The sequence below is a fragment of the Trichosurus vulpecula genome, chromosome 6, assembly GCF_011100635.1.
Source record: "Trichosurus vulpecula isolate mTriVul1 chromosome 6, mTriVul1.pri, whole genome shotgun sequence".
Taxonomy (NCBI): domain Eukaryota; kingdom Metazoa; phylum Chordata; class Mammalia; order Diprotodontia; family Phalangeridae; genus Trichosurus; species Trichosurus vulpecula.
The window spans coordinates 265,069,842-265,090,675 of NC_050578.1; the positions used below are offsets into that span (position 1 = coordinate 265,069,842).

Genomic DNA, 20,834 nt, shown 5'->3' on the forward strand with positions numbered 1-20,834 from the left:
GTCAGTGCAGTTGGTAGGAAATTAGAAGGTTGTTGTGGGCTCCCCTATTAAATGTAGGGTTTAGAGGACATAGCTCTGCCCTCCAGTCAGAGGGTCCAATTAGAGGCATAGGTAATAAGATACATGTAGTATGGTTGATTCAGTCTCACAGGATAATGTGATTTCACAATGAGTTTGTTTATTAAACGTTTAATTCATTTATTCATAAGTCCTAATTCACTTTTTAAATTTTTATTAACATTCCCTTTTTGTAGGTCTGCCCCTAAAAAGAATAAAGAAAAGAAAAAAGAATTATTTGTACAAAAATATTCATGGGAAGACTTATATGAACTGCTGCAAAGTGAAGTGAACAGAACCAAGAGATCATTGCACATAGGAACAGCAATATTGTAATAATGATCGACTGTGAAACACTTAGTTACTCTGGTCAATGCAATGACCCAAGACAATTCCAAAGGACTCATGAGGAAAGATGCTATCTACCTCCAAAGAAAAACTAATAAATTCTGAGTGTAAATTGAAATGTCATTTTCTCATTTTTCTTCTTTTTGGTGAAATGGTTAATATGGATATATGTCTTAGATGATTTCACTTGTATAATTGATATCATACTGCCTGCTTTCTAGGTCGCAGGGGGATGGGTGGAAGGTAGATGATTTAAAATTCATTTTTTAATGTTAAAAAATAACTAACAAATATTTTTGATTCTCATGTTTTCCTGATTCTGCTCAGCTCACTCTGAATCCGTTGATCTATCTCCCTGAGTTTTTTTTTTCTGAAATCACCTTCCTAATCATTCCTTAGAGCACAATATTATTCGATCACAGTCTTACACCACGAGTTGTTGAGCCATTCCCAATTGATGCGTATCCCCTCAATTTCTATTTTTTTTCCATCACAAAAAGAGCCGCTATACTTTTTATATATGTTATATAAATAAACATATATAGTATTAAAATATATACTATATATTTATATATACATATTTATATATATTATATAAATATATTATATATTTATATATATGAAACAGCCCTAGAAATGAAATTCCTGAGTCAAAGTTTTATAGGCAGTTTTTATAGACTTTGAGCGTAGCCCCAAATTATTTTCTTAAATGGTTGGACCAGTTCCCAACTTAACCGACAGTGCATTAGTGTCTCTATTTTTCCACATCCCTACCAGTATTTGATATTTTACTTTTCTGTCATGTTAGTTAGTCTGATAAATGACAACTCAGAGTTTTTGTTTTTACAGCATTTCTTGAATCAATAGGCATTTAATAATTATCCAATGGCAAAACTGAAAAATTGACTGAATGAAAACAACAAAGTGATATTAATGTGTTGTTTTATAAATTAACAAATAAAATAATTCACCATTTTTTCTTAATATTTATTAATACATTTGAATTTTTCAGTATTTAGAGTTCCAAATTTATCATCTTGCCTTGCCTGTTCCAGATAGTGAGGTGTCTGGGCAGCTAGGTGGCACAGGAGATATGGTGCTGGACTCAGTGTCCTTAGTAAAGATTTGGACCTGTACATTTACTATCTGTGCAAATGAGAAAAAGTCCTGCATGCCTCAGTTTCCTCACCTGAAAAATGAGCTCCAGAAGTAAAGGGCAAATCATGGCAGTGTCTTTGCCAAGACAGCCCCAAATGGGGTGACAAAGGGTCTGACACAATGAAACAATGGCAATTCCCTTGTAGCGGTAGGGATAAGGAAAGGATCTTCAAATTCATTTGGAAAGGGAACTCTAAACTGAAAAAAAAGTCCTTCTATCAAGGCAAGGCTACAGTTTCTTTGCAGCTTATACATTTAAGTTTTCTAAAGCATTGTGGGATTCAATAACTTATCCAAGATTGCCTACTTTTTTCAAAGCACTATTTCTTGAGGAAGTTCTAGTCATGTTACCCGCTTGACTCTACTTAGCTGTCTCTCTAGCCTACTGTACCTTCCCATCAGTTTTTTTGCCCACCTACCTCAGGGAAATGCTTCTCTGAATCCTATTTTCCTGATTGGTGAGTCATTGGGAAGGGGGGATTATAATTTTTGAAGGTGTCTAAGCCATGCTACTAACATCTTTCTTCCTTCAGGCCCCATTAATTGGGGAAGGGCAGAACAAGATACAGTAACCCTACTTCTGGCTCCCCTTCATATTTTCTCTTCCTCTGTTAAAATGTAAGCTTCTGGAGGTTAGGAATTTTGTTATTGTTTTTGGAGGAGAAGGTACTCTATTATGTATGTGTATGTATGTATGTAACTATCTATCTATCTGTCTATCTATCTATGTCTATTGTCTTTCCTCTTTGACTGTGAGTTCTTTGAGAGCAGGGACTGTTTGTCCTTTTAACTCATCACATAAGATTCGCTTAATAAATGGTTATTGAGTGACCGACTGGTCTTTTCTTCACCTCAGTGGATTGAAGTCATTTTTGTAGCCTTTTTCATGTGGAGTACAAATTTAGGCTCAGTTACTGCTCTGGGGAAAAATGACTGACATAAAATGCTTTTGACCTTAGAGGTCATCATGTCCAATTGCCTCATTTAAAAATGGGGTAACAGGTCAAAACAGATTAAGCCTCTTTTACATGACCAGGGAAGCATAAATATTCTGTGGAATTCTAACCTAGGACTGCCTATATGGGAGTCTATGAATTGTTAAGGCTCTGCAGGGAGGGGAAGGACATGGCCATTATAAGAATGAGTAGAAGCAAAGACATGAAAGTGTGAAGGCACGCTATGTGCTGGTAGAGAAACCATACAATCATCCTGATAGCAGCTTTTGGCTAAACTTTTCTAGTGTTGCTCAAGGGATGAATTAGTGTTGCATCCATTCTTCTGAGGATACAGTTACCAAAAGTCAATGGGCTGGTATTATGATAATTCACTACAGACAATAAGCCCTTGCCGAATGGGTTAAAATAAAGGATTGATTCACTCTATTCAATGTAACATTATGTCTAAGAGGGCGCTTTTCTGGGGAATATGGTTTTGCTGCTATATCTATCCATTTTAGGCTATTTTAGATGTATTTCAACATATTTCTTAACCTTTTACATTTTCAAGGATGGACATTTATTTCTTGGGAATAAATGTCCTGTGAATTATTTTACCAATAGCAATTGTGATCTTCTGGTTCTTCAGACTTCAGATGATGGGCCAAGTCCTGCCCAAAGACAACACACAAGCATCATTGTGATGTCAGATAACAGTTGGCCACTAAAAGTCATAAGATATGTCCATTAACGAAAGGAGACAGTTTGACTTCCAGTAGAGGAATTTATGATGAATTTATGAAGTATGACTGAGATGTCACAGATATTTAGCAAGAACATATTGCTCAGAAAAAAGAGATAGGAGAGGAAAGATGTGGGACAGTAATAATTACAGCAGTGGTGAGAAGACTCCCCATGTCAGGACCAACAGATAAATCAACAGGAAGAGTACCCTGTGTAGCATATGCATTTACTGTGTGTCATGGAACCTGATATGCCATTATGATTAAACTTTCCTTTCTACCCTTGTGAAGCATACAATCTAATAGTTGATTAAGTCAGGTTCACAGATATGACTTACATGACAAATTACATGAAAAATATCATGTAAAATGATAGTAGATGGCTATATTTGAGATTGTAAAATTATTGTTTTTATTATCTGAGAGAAAATGTCATAGGGAGGAAAGGGACGACCCTCTAATGTAGTGAATTTTCATGACACCAGCTCATTGACTTTTGGTAACTTTATCAGCAGAAGAATGGATGCAACATTAATTCATCCCTTGAGCAGCAATACCTACGTTTAGCCAAAAACTGCTATCAGGATGATGGTATTGTTTCCTTACCAGTGCATACACAAGAGGAAACACACAATCACTACCAGGTCAACTCACTCCCTGGACTATATTGGCTTTTTTTCAGCATCACTGCCCCTGTATAGGCACTTCACCTTCGAGTTCTATTTATGTTTTGGCTTCATCTAGTAGAATAATATATCCTGGGGAAATCTGGATTAGTTGCGTTTGTATCTCAAGCTCTTTTTTAATTGTTTTCTAGTAATAAATTTTTATAATTTTATCCAGTTACATGTAATAACAATTTTAACATTTTTTTAAAATTTTGAATTTCAAGCTACCTCATTCCCTCTGTCCCTCCCTCGCTGCTCCCTGAAAAGGCATGCAATGTCATAGAGATAATACATGTGCAATCATACAAAACTTATTTCCGTATTAGACAAGGTACAAAAAAAAAAGTAGGATTTGATGTACATTCAGACTGTATCAATTCATTCTCTTCAGGTAGATATTATTTTTCGTTATAAGCCTTGGATCGCTGGATTGCTGAGAATCACCGTCATTCACAATTGATCATCTTAGAATACTGTTGTTACCATGTACTGTTTTTTTCCAGATTCTACTCACTTCACTTTGTAGCAGTTTATGTAAGTCTTCCCATCCTGCTCATTATTGCTTATAGACAATAGTATTACATAACAAGTATATAGCACCAAATTCTTTAGCCATTCTGCAATAGATGCTCATCCCCTGAAATTCCAATTCTTTGCCACCAGAAAAAGAGCTGCTGTAAATATTATTGTACATATTTCTTTTTCCTTTAATTTTGAAATGTCTGAATACAGACTGAGTAATGATATTACTGGTCCAAATGGTATTCACATTTTTATAGCCCTTTGCATAGTAACAAATTATTCTCCAGAATGTTAGAACTAGTTCACAACTCCACCAATAGTGCATTATTGTTCAAACTATTCCATAACTACTCCAACATTTATCATGTTCTTTTCCTGTCATATTAGCCAACACGATAGATGGGTTGTTTTATCTAATGAATAGTGACCACTTATCAATTGGAAATGTCTTATGTTCTTATAAATTTTACTTCTTTCTCTATGTACTTGAGAAATGAGGTCTTTAAAAGAGAAATTTTCTGAAATTTTCCCCACTTTCCTGCTTTCCTTCTAATCCTGGCTACATTGGTTTTAATTGATCAAAAAGTTTTTTTTAAATTTAATGTAATCAGAATTATTCACTTTACATCTTACAATGCTCTATATCTCATTGGATCATACATTGTTTCCTTAACCATAAATCTGACAGGTAAAATATTCCACCTTCCTCTAATTTGCTTGTGATATCAGTCTTTATGTCTAAAACATGTACTTATTTTCTTTATCCTGGTAAATATGATGTGAGAAGTTGTTATATGCCTAGTTTCTGGACAAATGCTTCCCAGTTTTCCCAGAAAGTTTTACTAAATAGTGAGTCCTTGTCTCAAAACCAAGGAACACTGCAGCCACTCCCATGACCCACTGCTGACTTTGAAGCGTGCAGCTAGCACTGCACTCCAGGCCTGACTACCACCCTGGTGAAACATACATTTCCTGCCAGCATCCTAAGTTGTCTTGGCTTGGAAAATTATTTTATCCTTACTTTTTGTTGGTTATTTCACTTTAAAATTTGATTTTCTGCATCATTTTAGAATTTTTTTAATTAATTAATTTATTTATAGTTTACCACACATGGTTCTACATAATTTTGAGTTCCAGATTTTCTCCCCTCCGTCCCCCCTCCCTCCCCAAGACGGCCTGGAATCTCATATAACTGTCATGTATAACTTCGCATTGAATTAATTTATACACTAGTCAAGTTGTGGAGAAGAATTATGACCAATGGAATGAATCATGAGAAAGAAGAGACATAACCAAAAAACAAAACAAAACAAAACAAAAAAAAAACAAAAACAAAAACAAAAGAGAAGCAAAAAAGACGAGCATATAATAATCCTCAATCTGTATTCAAACTTCACAGTTCTTTCTCTGGATGAAGATAGCATTCTCAATCGTGAGTCCCCTGGAGTTATCCTTGCACCTTACGTTGCTGAGAAGAGTATGTCAGGATTGGTCCTCACGGAGTCCATATATCTGTGGTTGTGTACAATGTTCTCCTGGCTCTGCTCCGCTCACTCAGCATTATGTCGTGTAGGTTTTTCCAGGTTGTTACGAAGTCCGTATCATCCCCATTTCTTATGGCACAGTAGTATTCCATTACCTTCATATGCCACAGCTTGTTCAGCCATTCCCCAATTGATGGGCATTCCTTTGATTTCCAATTCTTGGCTACCACAAAAAGAGCCGCTATAAATATCCTTGTGCATGTGGGTCCTTTTCCCGCTTGTGTGATTTCTTTGGGATACAATCCTAGAAGTGGTATTGCTGGGTCAAAGGGTATGAACATTTTTATAGCCTTTTGGGCATAGTTTGGGAGGGAAATTTGGAAAGCTCAGGTGAGTCTCTGCCTTTATTTTGCCATCTATCTCTAGCTCTTCAGAAAGCAAAAAAGAAAAAATGAGAAACTAATAAATGCTTTTTCTCTTTCCACCCACGCATCCATCCATCCATTCATACTAGAATCTCTTTGTCTCTTCTGTCATCTGTCTCTGTCTCCCTGTCTGTCTCTGTCTCTGTCAATCTTGGTCTGTCTCTGTGTGGCTCATTCTGTGTGTGTGTCTATTGTCTCTGTGTCTCTGTCTCTGTCTCTGCTTCTCTCTGGCTCTGTCTCTCTGTCCCTCTGTCTCTCTCTGTCTCTCTCTGTCTCTCTCTCTCTCTCTCTCTCTCTCTCTCTCTCTCTCTCTCTCTCTCTCTATCTCTCTCTCTCTCCCAGCTATTGAAATAAATAAATTTTCATTACTTGACTCCTAAGAAAGAGGTGCAGTACTAAGTGGTGTGTAAATATAAAGTAAAAGAAGGATACCATGTTTGAGAAGCTTGAAATTAATATACAATAATCTATGATGTACCTACTGTGTCCAAAAAAAACTGTGCTAGGGATATAAAGGCAAAACTGAAATAGTCTTTGCCCTCAAGAAATTTATCTATGTCCTAATTAATACAAATAATGAATCCCTCGAGGTGGTTACATTTTTAAAAACTCACACGAGATATTTTCCTTGAATTAGAATGAATTACCATATTTTTCATAATTGTAACTTCAAATTGTATCAGTTGAAATGGTCACTTCATGATCACCATATGATCACTTCAAGAGAGCCATTATTTTTACTAATTGACCCAGCTGTATGCAAATGAAAGGAACATAAATCCACCAGGAGAGATAAGACAGTTTTAAACATAGTAGAAAATAAAACACAATATATACATAGGAAAAAAAAGAAGTAATGAACAAAATCAGCCATAACGAAAGATAACTTCCAGCTTGAGTGACAAAGAAAGATTTTGGACAAGATCATAACATCATAACATTAGATGGAGGGACTATGTTTGTCTTCAAAACCAACACCATCATTTTTCAAATGAACAAACTTAGTTTAAGTTCCCAGGGAACTACTATATACAAAAATGTACACACACATACGTACATACATACATACATGTCTATGTATGTATATGTTTGTGTATACAGGTATGTGTATGTGTATTGCGTGTATATGTGTATTGTGTGTATTTGTGTGTGTGAAGGATGAATACATTTTGAGCAGGCAAAGAAGGAGAAGAATATTATCATCATAAAGATGGGTGGAAACAAAATGATGAAAGTGAGAAGAAAAGAAACTTATCAAGGGGTGAAAACAACACAACCATCCTGATGGCTACCCCTGTTTGGAAGATCAATGACTGTTCCATTCATTCTTCTGCTGGCACTGTTGCCCAAACTCAATGGGTCGGTGTCATGATAATTCTACTATCAACGCTAACCACATGCAAGATGTGTCTCTGCCATGTGAAAATAATTAACTGATTCATTCCATCCCATGTAACATTTCATCTAAGGGTCACCTTCCTGGGTGGCATGATTTGGTGCCATTTCTCTCAATTTTAGGCTACCTTGTGTGCCATATTACACATTTGATGGATGAAATACGTGTTCTTCAGCTATTTTATGGTATCAAAGATTGACATTTCTTTCTTGGGGAAAAAATCCTCCTGATCATCTTGCCCATGGCAATCGTGACCTTCTGGTTCCTCAGGCTATAGATGATGGGGTTCATAAATGGGGGGATTACTGTGTAGATCATTGCAATTAAAAGATTTTGGATGGGTGATGTGTCTGATGTGTCCTTTAGGACTGAAACCATTACAGAAATGAGAAATAAAATGAGGATCATCAACTGAGGGGAGCAAGTTGAAATGGCCTTGTAACGTCCTTCCACAGAAGGAATCTTGAGCACACTGGAGAAGATGCGAGCATATGATGCAATTAAAAAGGCAAAGCAGGATAACAAAGAACACAAACTTGCTACAATTAATACAAATTCAGTATTAAACACATCAGAGGTTGAAACTTTCAAGACATGGGGGACATCACAGAAAAATTGATGGATCACATTGGATCCTGACAAGGGCAGGCGGAACATGTTTCCTGTGTGTAGAGCTGAATAAATGAGCCCACTGAACCACGAGCCTACTGCTGCCCAGACACAACGTGCTGGTGTCATGATGATGCCATAGTGAAGTGGGTGGCAGATAGCCACAAAGCGGTCATAGGACATGGCCACAAGCAAAGCAAGCTCTGTTGCTGAAAAAAGAAGACAGAAGAAGACCTGAGCAGCACAGCCAAGAAGGGACAGGGACTGAATACCAGACAAGGAATTCACAATAAATTTAGGATGCGTGACTGAGATGGTACAGATATCTAGTAGGGATAAATTGCTCAGGAAAAAATACATAGGACAATGAAGGCATGGGTCAGTAATAATTGCAGCCATGGTGAGAAGATTGCCCATCAGGGCAGCCAGGTAAATCAACAGGAACAGAAGAGCATGTAAAACCTGCAGCTCCCGCAAGCTGGAAAACTCCATGAGGAGAAATTCTGTGATGATTGAGAAGTTGCCCATCCCTCCTGCTGATCTGCAAGTTAATTAAAATTAAATCACACTATAAGTAGCAGAAACAGTGTCAAAAAGAAGAATGAATTAAAAGACTTATTCAAAAGGAAATTGAAGACTATTCTGTCTCATTAAACCTGAGTAAAAAAAACACCACACTTTTAATAAAAAAACAGCTGAAGGCAGAGCTTGCAATAGAAAAGATCAGGCTAAGATGCATCCAACAATTCTGAAACAGAGTTTTAAGTATCTAGCTCTACAGAATGACCAGGGAAAGTTACACATTATGAACTATAGGGAAGTGAATGTACCAAAATGAAGGTAATAAAGAATACTACCACAACCAAGAAAGGAAATGAATTTTACCTATGTGCATGTGCACTCACACACACACACACACACACATACACACATATGTGTGAGCACATGTATGTACATTTATACACACCTATAAATACATGTATTTGTTTACACAAATCTATTATATCTATAGATCTATATATATTTATATTAATCTATCTATGAATCTAGATAGAAAGAGAATGAAATGTGAGAAGGAGGGAAAGTTTAATACTTATTGCATATTTCATAGTGTTTAGCTCAGGAAAACATTCAAACATCATAAAAAATTAAGTTACTTTTATTGATATTATTGTTTCACAGGTTGGTAAAGCAATGTCCAAACTGATTCAGAGTTTTATATAAAGTAACAAAGACCATTAATAGTAAAGTGTGAATTTGGAACCAACTATTCTGATTCTAAATGCAGTTTCCCTCAAAAAAATTAGAAATACAAAGAGCTATGAAACAAGTAATAGTGATTATTCTGTTGTTGCTGTTGTCATTAAGACATTTTTCAGTTGTGTCCAACTTTCCATGACATCATTTGGGTTTTGCTTGGCAAAGATATTGGAGCGGTTTGCCATTTCCTTCTCCAGCTCCTTTTACAGATGAGCAACTCAGGAAAATGGGGTAAAGTGACTCGCTCAGGGTGACAAAGCCAAAAAGTATCTGAGGCCAGATTTGAACTCATGAAATTGAATCTTCCTGCCTTCAGAGTCAGCATTCTATACAGTGCTACCTAGCTCTTTGATTATTCTGTTATCTATTCAACCGATCACTATTCACTGTTTAAAATAAATGTCCTAGGCTTAAACTAAACATCACATAACACAGTAGAAATGCAATTCCTTCCAAAAAGCTTCTCATATTTTTGTTTGTTTATTGCCTTTCCTTACCTCATCTCTGTAGTCCAGCTGTTTTTGCACTTGCCAGGCATTTCTAGAGCTCTGATTCTGAGTTTAAAAGCAAGCAATTGGTCAAAATTTTACTGCTCAGATACGCTTCCTCATTTTTGCTAAGACTGTCCACCTTGACTTTGCTTTCTGAAAAGAAACAGAGGTTCACTTTGTGCCCACAAATCTGAATGGCTAGCAGAAGCCGTTTTATTTTTCAGACTAAAATATTTCCATCCAAATAAATTCTCTTTTTGTCCTCAGTCACTGAGAATTTTTCTTGTAAATAAGATGAATAATGTTTCTCCTTGATCTTGTGAGAGCTCTTTCTTCTACTTAGACAACACCAAGCCAGAGGCTAGCACATGTCTTCTATCTGTTTTAATAATCAGAATGTGCCTTGGGAATTGAAGAAATCTGATTTTTACAGCTAATTTTATTTCTTCCTAGGCATTTTACCCTTACTGTCACATCTTCATCTCTCACTTCTTGCTTAGTCTGGGCATCAGGCCCAGGATCTGTAAAATGAGCTCTTTGGACAATATAATATATACTGCCCCTAACAGAACCAACATTTTTTGTTCCTATAATCTCTGCATACTATTTCTTATTGTGTGAAAGGCATCCATTCCCCCAATAAGTTACCATGAGGATGAACTGCCGCAAGAGCTGACTTCGAAAAGGAGTTAGGAATTGGAGCAGTGATTTTTTTTTTCCTACATGCACCTGCAGGAGAGCAAACTTTGTCTCCCAATGCTGATGGGAAAGACAGAGATAAACTAAGGTAAAGATGGAGATGGCAATGATAGAAATGGCCAGAACAAGAGATAGAGATAAAAACATACCGATATAAAAATATGCATATATAGAGATGATAAATGAATAAATGAATAGATAAGATATATAGATATATGCTACAGATAGCAATAGAGATATTAATGGAGCAATATGCTGATATACATATATGTGTGCATCTATCTATATATGCCTAAGTGTGTTTACTTATAGACAAAATTGTATATTTATACACATAAAATATTCATATACTCATATATGTGTCAATACATGTATGTATGGAGAGAGAGAGAGAGATGGATAGATGATAGAGAGATAGATGGATAGATAGCTATACCTATATCATCCTTTTACTTCACCACAATTTCTCTTCTAGACCTCAGCCTCTTCCCCAACTCTAACCCCAGACTTGAACTTCCAAGTGAAAAACAGAATTTATTCTCTACCCTTCCAAATATCCCACCATTTAGTCTCACAAATCAACCATTTTAGTAGCATAAACAAAACTCATACCCCTGAATTCACTGACCAAGCACAATATCACCTCCTGCCCTACATGCAGACCTATATACATTCACCTATAGCATATACAGAACTATACACATTCACATTTAATCACAGATGTGAGCAAAATACGTACTGATTAGTTCCAGGCTTTTCCTTCCCCCTCTATAACAAAAAATGAGAAAGAATCCATAGACCGGGAATTCTAAGACAACAAAACAGAATACAAATTTAGAGGGTTTTAGGCCGTATCAGCAGTCTCCTCATTTAGATTTTCACTGACAGATGAGGAACATATGCTTTATTTCCTGCACATGAAATGCCCATTTCCCACTCAGAAGAAGCTAGGAGATCTAGCATCCACTTCAAACCATTCAAAAGTGGCCTCCACCTTAAAGAGTCACTGAAGGTCATACACATTTTTTTGAAAATGCCTGGGGAATTGCTGAAACCCACAGTGTAGTCCATTATCTCTCTCTGAATGTCTCTTTTAGATATGATCAGAGAAGCAGAGACTCAAAGCTAGAAGGAAGCTTAGAGCTCAGTAATACAGGCCCTTTCCTTACAAAGGAAGAACAGACATGCAGTGACTGACTCTAGGTTCCCCAGGTGGTAAATGCTAAATCCATAAGATAAATAACTATCTTCTGCTTCCAAATACTGCACTCCCTGCAATGAATTTATTCAAAAGGCCAACCCCTCTTTGTTGGAACAAAACTAAATTACACATGAGGGGATGGGGGAATCTGAAAGGTGAAGTTACAATTGAAACTTAGATTCCTGATGTCCTCCAGTTATCTATTATCCATCATAAAGATTAAGCTGCAGAAAACATGCAGGAAGGAGCTGAACCTCTTGCCCAGCTCTGCTTGGGATCGGTAACACAGATTTACAATTAATTGAAAGTAGAACTGGGGCCTATCATCATAGATCAGAACAATAAATAGGACTCCTATTTACATAGCCCTCTTGAGAATCATAAAGTATGTTACATACTTTATGTATCATCACAGATGGGCCTCAAAATGAGTCTGTGAGCTACAAAAATAATACTGTTCGCACAGTACAAGCCTGTTAATGAAAGATACAGCAAGGCTGAGGCTTACCCGTAGTCAAGTCACAGTAAGTCAACAGGCACTTCTTAAGAGGATACTATGTCCCAAACACTGTGGTAAGCACTGGGGTTATGAAGAAATGCAAAAGACTTCAAAGAAGTCACAATTATTGAGGAGAAGACAATAAATAAATAAGTAGGTACAAATGATATATACAGGAAGAATTGGAGGTAATCTCAGAGGGAAGTCGAAAAGATTCCACAGCTCATAAGAGCCAGAAGAAGAATTTGGGCTAAGGTGTTATTTGCAATCCACCATGCTATCCACAGTGTGATGCCAAACAACCTCCCAGAAAAGACAATCACTTACACAGAGGTCATCCCCATGATTTTGAGCTCACACATTAAGCACCTGAGAAAACTGACCACTCACAAAGAAAAATAATGATAATCATAATGAAAATACCTGAGTTATTTGTTCTGATGTGTACACTATCCGGTTGTTATTGTCATTACACATAATCTGGAGACTATCTCTTTCCTCACCAATTAATTGCATTCTCACTGGAAGATCCAAAAATGTGGCAAGGCAATGAAGTCTCAACTGCTGAACCTGTAGGCATTCCGGAGCTTTTTGGTGATTCATATGTTATGGAACTTGGTGAAATACATTGTCCTGTGTCTTTGTAGAAGGTGAAAAGAAATCACCAGAGAACTCAAGATAAACATCATATCTTGGGTGCTATGGTTTCTCTGACCCATCCCTTGATAATAATTAGACAGGATATAGTCAATTGTATAAACAACATGGTGAAAAAATGTTCTCCCTTCAGTCTCATTAAAATATCAGCCATGGGTCACTGAACTCCAGTTGCTTCAAAAAAAAAAAAATATAAAGTTCTCTAACTGGCACAGAAAGCATGTCCTCCTCCTGCCCCTTCCTACTTTTCCACTCTTCTGATACCTTATCCCCCTCAACAAACCCTACAGGCCAGGCTGTTGACTCATACATCCTCAATATGACAAACACTATCAACCATCTCTGTATCTCTGCACTGGCTGAGCCCCAGGGCTTGGAGGGCTTTGCTTCTTCTCTTCTGCCTCTTAGCTTTCCTGGTTTTGTTCAAGACTCAACTCAAATCCATCCTTCTGACAGAGGCTTTTCCCATTCCCCCAGGTGCTAGTGACTTCCTCTAACAGATTACATTCCATCTATTCTGTAGGTTTTTTGTATGTACCTAATTATTCACAGGTTGTCTTCCCCACTGGAATGTGAGCTCCTCGAGAGGGGAACTGGCTTTTCTTTTTGTGGTATCCCTAGTACTTGGCACAACGCTTGGTACATGCAATAATTGTTTATTAACTGCCAAAAATAGAAAAAAATAAAATAAAACATCAGCCATAAAAGTATAGGCTGTTGGGAGTCTCTCAGTCTAGGAGTCAATAGTCAATAAAGATTTATCTAATGCCTACTATATGCCAAGCACTCTGTTAGATGTAAAGAAAATGGGAAGAAGAAATTAATGGAGAAACACCATGTAGCACAAGGGCATGAGGATGAAATACAAAGTCATTGCATCTGACAGGAAATGAGGAGAAGACAGTGTCAGGCTCTTCCATTAAATGGAGGTTTAGAAGTCATGCTTCTGACCTCCAGACAGAGGTTCTAATCAGTACAGTAGAGGGTAACAATAAGATATGAGTAGTGTGGTTGATTCAGTCTCACAGAATAATATGACTTCACAAAGAGTTTGCTTTTTCAAATCTTTAAATCATTCATTCACAATTTCTAAATCACTTTTTAAAATTTTATTATTTAACATTCTTTTTTGTAGGTCTGTACCCCAAAGAGATCAATGAAAAAGGAAAAGGACTTCTACATACAAAAATAGTTCTAGAAACTCTTTTTGTTGTGGCAAAGAATTGGAAATTGGAGGGGTGCCCATCAAGTGAGAAATGGCTGAACAAGTCATGCTGTGTGATTGTGATGGAGAAATATTGTGCTATGAGAAATGATGAGGGCAATGGTTCCAGAAAAACATCGGAAGACTTAGATGAACAGCTTCAAAGTGAAGGAAGCAGATAGTAACAGCAATATTGTAATGAAGATCAACTGGGAAACATTCAGTTATTCTGGTCAATACAATGATCCAAGACAATTCCACTGTACTCCTGAGAAAACATGGTATCTACAACCAATGAAAGAAATAATGAATTCAGAGTAAAAATGAAATATAAATTTCTCACTTCCTTATTTGTCTTCCTTTTTGTGAAATGGCTAATGGGGATATATGTCTCCCATGGTGTCACATGTGTAATGAACATCATATTGCTTGCTTTCTAGATGGCCAGAAAAGGCAGGGGAGGGAGAAAATTTTGAACTCATTTTTTTATATTAAAAGAAATAAATAACAAATATTTTTAATTCCCCTGCTTTCCTGATTCTGCTCAGCTCACTCTGCATCAATTGATATGTCTCCCCAAGTTTTTTTTAAATAATCCTCCTAATCATTTCTTATAGCACAATAGTATTCCATCACAATCGCATACCACAACTTGTTCAGCCATTCACAATTGATGAGCATCCCCTCAAATTCTAATTCTTTGCCATAACAAAAAGAGCTGCTATAGATATTTGTTATATATGACTCCTTTTCTTTTTTCTTTGATCTCTTTGTGGAATAGCCCTAGAATTGGAATTTCTGAGTCAAAGGGTAGGCACAGTTTTATAAATTTTTGAGCATAGCTCTAATTTATTTTCCAGAATGGTTGGACCATTTCACAACTTAACCAGCAGTGCACTAGTGTCTCTATTTTTCCATATCACTTCCAGCATTTGTAATTTTGCTGTTCTGTTCTGTTAGTTCATCTCATAAGCATGCCACAGTAACTCAGAGTTTTTGGTTTTTAACTGCATTCCTCTAATCAATAGTGATTTAGAACTTTTTATTTTACAATACTGAAAAATGACTGATCACAAAAAACAAAGAAAAATTAATGTGACAATTTATAAATTAATAAATAAAAGAATTAACAATTTTACTTTTTAAATATTTATTGATACACTTGAATTTTCCCATATTTATAATTCCACATTTATCATCTTGCCTTGCCTTTTCCAAAGAGCTAGATGTCTGGGTAGATAGGTGCCACAGGGGATATGAGGCTGCACTTTGAGGCAAGAAGATTTATTGTCTTTAGTTCAAATATGGACATATTTACTATTTGTGTGAACCTGGAACCTGGAAAATGACTTAACTCTGCTTGCCTCAGTTTCCTGATCTGAAAAACTGAACTGGAGAAGAAAATGGTAAATCACTTCTGCATCTTTGCCAAGACAACCCCAAATGAGGTCACAAAGAGTATGACACAATGAAACAATAAAAAGACGTCCCTTCTAGTGGTAGAGATAGGGAAAGGGTCTTCAATTTCAATGGGATAGGGAACTCTAAATTGAAAAGAAGTTCCTGTATCAATACAAACCTATGACTTCTATGCAATTTATACATTTAAGGAGATTTCTGAAGCACCCAGGAATTCAATAACTTATTTGAGATTATCTACTTTTTTCAAGGCACTGTTTCTTGAAGAAGTTATAGTCATGTTACCCTCTTGAATCTAGTTAGCTGTCTCTCTACTCTATTATATCTTTTTATGAGCTTTCTTGCCCACCTAACTATGGGCAACACTTCTCTGAATCCTATTCTCTTGCTTGGTGAGTCATTGGGCAGGATTATAATTTTGGGGGGTGTCTCAGCCCTGCTACTCACTTCTTTCCCTTTTCAGGCCCCATGAATTGGAGTATGGTTGAATAAGATGTGGCAACCCTATTCTAGCTCCCCTTGATATTTTGTCTTTATTAGAATGTAAGCTTTTTGAGTTTAAGATCTTTATTATTGTTTTTGGAGGAGTGGGTACTCTATCTATTACCTATCTATCTATAAATTTATTGATCTATGTCTGTTGTCTTTCCCATTTTCTTACCCCCAGACGGTAAGGGGATTGAGCAACTGATCACGGATCTCATTTATGGCACTAACACAAGACTCTGTTGCTTTGCCCATGCTTGGATCAGGGTTGCAGTCCTAGGTGACAGTGTTGGGGCAAGATGGAGCACTAGAATAGCAGATATTGTGGTTGCATTGGAAGGGGAACCCTCCTCACAGTACCAGGACAGAAAAGAGTGCTCATGGTCATTCACAGACCAGAGCACAGGCCAGGAGAGGAGTAAACACCTCTCCTTAGATCATACAACCTTGTAAGAACTGAAAACATACAGATTCCTAGAAGTATCTCTGAAAACAGCTGCACAAAACTCCTGAAGCTTGAGAGAACATGCCCTCCACCCTGGAAGCAGAGCTCTACCTTAATAAAGAGTTAAAAAGTCAAGTAACTTGCTGGGAAAATGAGAAAATAGTGGTAAAAATTCAGACTCTAGAATCTTACTTTGGTGAAAAGGAAGGTCAAAACATACACTCAGAAGAAGACAACAAAGTCAACGATACTACATCCAGAGGCTCCAAGACAAACATCGATTGGTCTCAAGCCATGGAAGAGTTCAAAAGGATTTTGAAAATCAAGTAAGTTAAGTAAAGGGAAAATTGGAAAGAAAAATGGGAGTGATACAAGAAAGTTATGAGAAATGAGTCAACAGCTGGCTAAAGGAGACCCAAAAATACTGAAGAAAATAACGCCTTAAAAATATAGGCCAAATGGCAAAAGTGGTTGAAAAAGCCAATGAGGAGAAGAATGCCTTAAAAAGCATAATTGGCCAAATGGAAAAGGAGGCCCAAAAACTCACTGAAGAAAATAATTCCTTAAAAATTAGAATGGAATAAATGGAAGCTAATGACTATATGAGAAATCAAGAAATTATAAAACAAAAAGAAAAGACTGAAAAATAGAATACAATGAGAAATATCTCACTGGAAAAGCAACTGACCTGGATCCAGGAGAGATAACTTAAAAATTAATGGACCAGCTGAAAGTCATGATCAAGAAAAGAGCCTAGACATCATTAATTCAAGAAATTATCAAGGAAAACCGCCCTCTGTGTGTGTGTGTGTGTGTGTGTGTGTGTGTGTGTGTGTGTGTGTGTAGACAGAGGGTACAGGGTAAGCTGAATATGAAGGGATGACATCTAAAAAATAAAACCAAAACATAAGACAGGAATGTACTTGGAGAAGATGAAAGGAGCAGGTAGAATGGAGTAAATTATCTCATGTGAAAGAAGCAAGAAAAAGCTTTTACAGTAGAGGGGAAGAAGGTGAAGATGAGAGGGAATGAGTGAACCTTAGCCTCATCAGAATTGGTTTAAGGAAGGAATAACATATACACTCAATTGGGTATGGAAATCTATCTTACCCTACAGGAAAGCAGGCAGGAGAGAGGGGACAAGTGATAGAAGGGAGAGCAGATTGGGGGAAGGGTCAATCAGAAGCAAACACTTTTGAAGAGCTACAGGGTGAATGGAGAAGATAAAATAAATGGGGGTGAGACAGGATGGAGGGAAATATAGTTAGTCTTTCACAATATGACTACAACAGAAGTGTACGTATGACTGCAAATGCAAAACATATCAAATTGCTTGCCTTCTCAATAAGGGCGGGGGGGAGAAAGGGAGAAAACTTGGAAATCAAAGTTTAAAAAATGAATGTTTAAAATTGTTTTTACATGTAACTATGAAACAAAATAAACAGGCAATGGAGTATAGAAATCTATCTTACCCTACAGAAAAATAGAAGGGGAAAGGGATAAGAGTGGGGGGGGGGTGATAGAAGGGAGGGCAAGTTGAGGGAAGTCATAATCAGAAGGAAAACATTTTTGAGGAGGAACATAGTGAAAGGAGAGAGAGAATAGAATAAATGGGGGGTAAGGGGATAGCTTAGTGTGGAAATACAGGTAGCAATAGTAACTGTGAAAAAGAAAATTGAAGCAAGTTTCTCTGATAAAGACCTCATTCTTTAAAAAAAAAATGTATCCTTCAACCTGAAAAAGAAAGAAAATTTAGGTCAAAGGAGATTAAGCTCTTTTACTTGCCCAGAGAAACAGAAATATTTTGTGGAATTCAAACCCAGGATTGCCTGTAGACTGGTCTATGAATTATTAAGGTTGTGTAGGTAAGGGAAAGACAGAGGCATCATAATGCTAAGAAGTAAAAACATGAAAATGTGAATGCATGATATGTGTTGGTAGAGAAAGAACACAACAAGGCTGAGAGCAACTTTTGGCTAAATTTATCTATTGGTGCCCAGGGGACAAATTAGAGCCCCACTCATTCTTCTGGTGATACGGTTCCCCTAAGTCAATGGCCTGGTGTCATGATAATTTACTACAGGTAATAACCATTGGTAGGATGAGTAAAAAAAAAAAATTCTGAATTCAAAGCTCAAGAGATACAAAAAAGGTAAACAAGGAGAAAAAACCCCAGACAAAGAATTTTAATCAGTAAGGGCAAGTTGTATCCTTATATAGGATTATAATATAAAGTAATATAAAGGAATGCTGAGTATTTATGTGGGTTTATTTTATATCCTGCAACTTTGCTAAAGTTGTTTTTTATATCAAGTAGTTTTTTACTTGATTCTCTAGGATGCTCTAAGTAAATCATCATATCATCTGCAAAAGTGATAATTTAGTTTCTTCTTTGCCTGTTCTAATTCCTTCAATTTCTTTGTCTTCTCTTAATGCTAAAGCTATCGTTTCTAGCACCAAATTGAGTAGTAGGGGTGATAATGGACATCCTTGTTTCACTCTGGATCTTATTGGAAATGCATCTAGGCTGATACTATAAGCAGTTTGGGATAGCATGGAATAGTTTACCTGTCAGATCTATGGGAAGGGGAAGAATTCATGACACAACAAGAGATAGAGCGCATTACAAAATGCCAAATAGATAATTTTGATTATGTTAAACTGAAAAATTTTTGTACAAACAAAACCAATGTAAGAAAGATTAGGAGGGAAACAGAAAATTTGGAGAAAATCTTTACAACCAGTGGCTCTGATAAAGGCCTCATCTCTAAAATGTACAGGGAACTGAGTCAAATTTATAGGTATAAAAGCTATCCCCCTGTGGAGAAATGGTCAAAGGATATGAACAGGTGGTTTTCAGAGGAAGAAATTAAAGATATCTATAGGTATAAATGCTCTCAATCACTATTGATTAGAGAAATGCAAATCAGAACAACCCTTAGGTATCCCATCTCTCCTCTCAAATTGGCTAACATGACAAAACAGGAAAATGATAAATGCTGGAGGGGATGTGGGAAAATTACAACATTAATACATTGTTGGTGGAGTTGTGAACACATCCAGCCATTCGGGAGAGCAATTTGGAGCTATGCCTAAAGGGCTATAAAAATGTGCATACCCTTTGACCCAGCACTACCTACTCCTAGGGCTATATATCAAAGAGATCACATAAGTGGGAAAGGGACCTGTGTGTACAAAAATATTTATAGCAGCTCTTTTTGTGGTGGCAAAGAAATGGAAATCAAGGGGATGCGCATCAATTGGGGAATGGCTGAACAAGTTGTGGTATATGAATGTAATGGAATACCATTGTGCTATAAGAAATGGGGAAGATACGGACTTCACAATAACCTCGAAAGACCTACATGATCTGGTGCTGAGTGAGAGGAACAGACCCAGGAGACCATTGCACACAACCATGGACCTATTGATTCTGTGATGACTAACTTTGATAGACTTGGCTCTCCTAAGCAATGCAAGGCTCAAAGCCAGCTCCAAAGGACTCATGATGGAGAGAGCTGGCTACATCCAGAGGAAGAACTGTGGAGTCTGAATGCAGACTGTGGCAAACTCTTCGGTCTTTTTTTTCTCTTCTTTTTTTGGTTTTGTTTCTTCTCTCTAATGATTCATTACATTGGTCTTAATTCTTCTTTGCAACTTGACTACTGTGTAAATAAATTTAATGTGAAGGTTTATGTAGAATCTATATCAAATTGCATGCCATTGTGGGGGGGGGTAGGGGGGAAGGGGAGGGCAGGAAGAAAATTTGAAACTCAAGAAGATGTAGATCTGTGTTGTAAGCCAAAAAAAATCTGATTAAAAGAATGAAATAGACATCCTTTCACTGTATACACAGGGAATTTCTAGGTGTGCATTACCCAATTACTTCTGTGCCCTCTCTACCCTCTCCACATACACTCAGCCTTCTACTTTGCTATTCGAGCACAGACATCCTTGATTTACATTTGAGGTACAATAACTTAACTTTTCCACTTTCCTTTATATTTATTTTTAACTTCCCCTTAAATCTTTATGACCTTATCACTTCTCTCTCTCTCTCTCTCTCCCTCTCTCTCTCTCTCTCTCTCTCTCTCTCTCTCTCTCTCTCTCTCTCTCTCTCTCTCTTTC

At 36.9% G+C, this 20,834-nt stretch overlaps 1 protein-coding gene across 1 annotated transcript; it reads right to left on the minus strand.

The window, feature by feature from the left end:
• Nucleotides 1-223: 223 nt before the first annotated feature.
• On the minus strand, nucleotides 224-8,873 carry LOC118855098 (olfactory receptor 14I1-like). Its single transcript, XM_036765216.1, has 3 exons — nucleotides 8,043-8,873; nucleotides 6,773-6,862; nucleotides 224-262 (listed from the first exon to the last, which is right to left on the minus strand). The coding sequence occupies exons 1-3, from the start codon at nucleotides 8,871-8,873 to the stop codon at nucleotides 224-226; spliced, it is 960 nt and encodes a 319-aa protein (XP_036621111.1).
• Nucleotides 8,874-20,834: the final 11,961 nt, after the last annotated feature.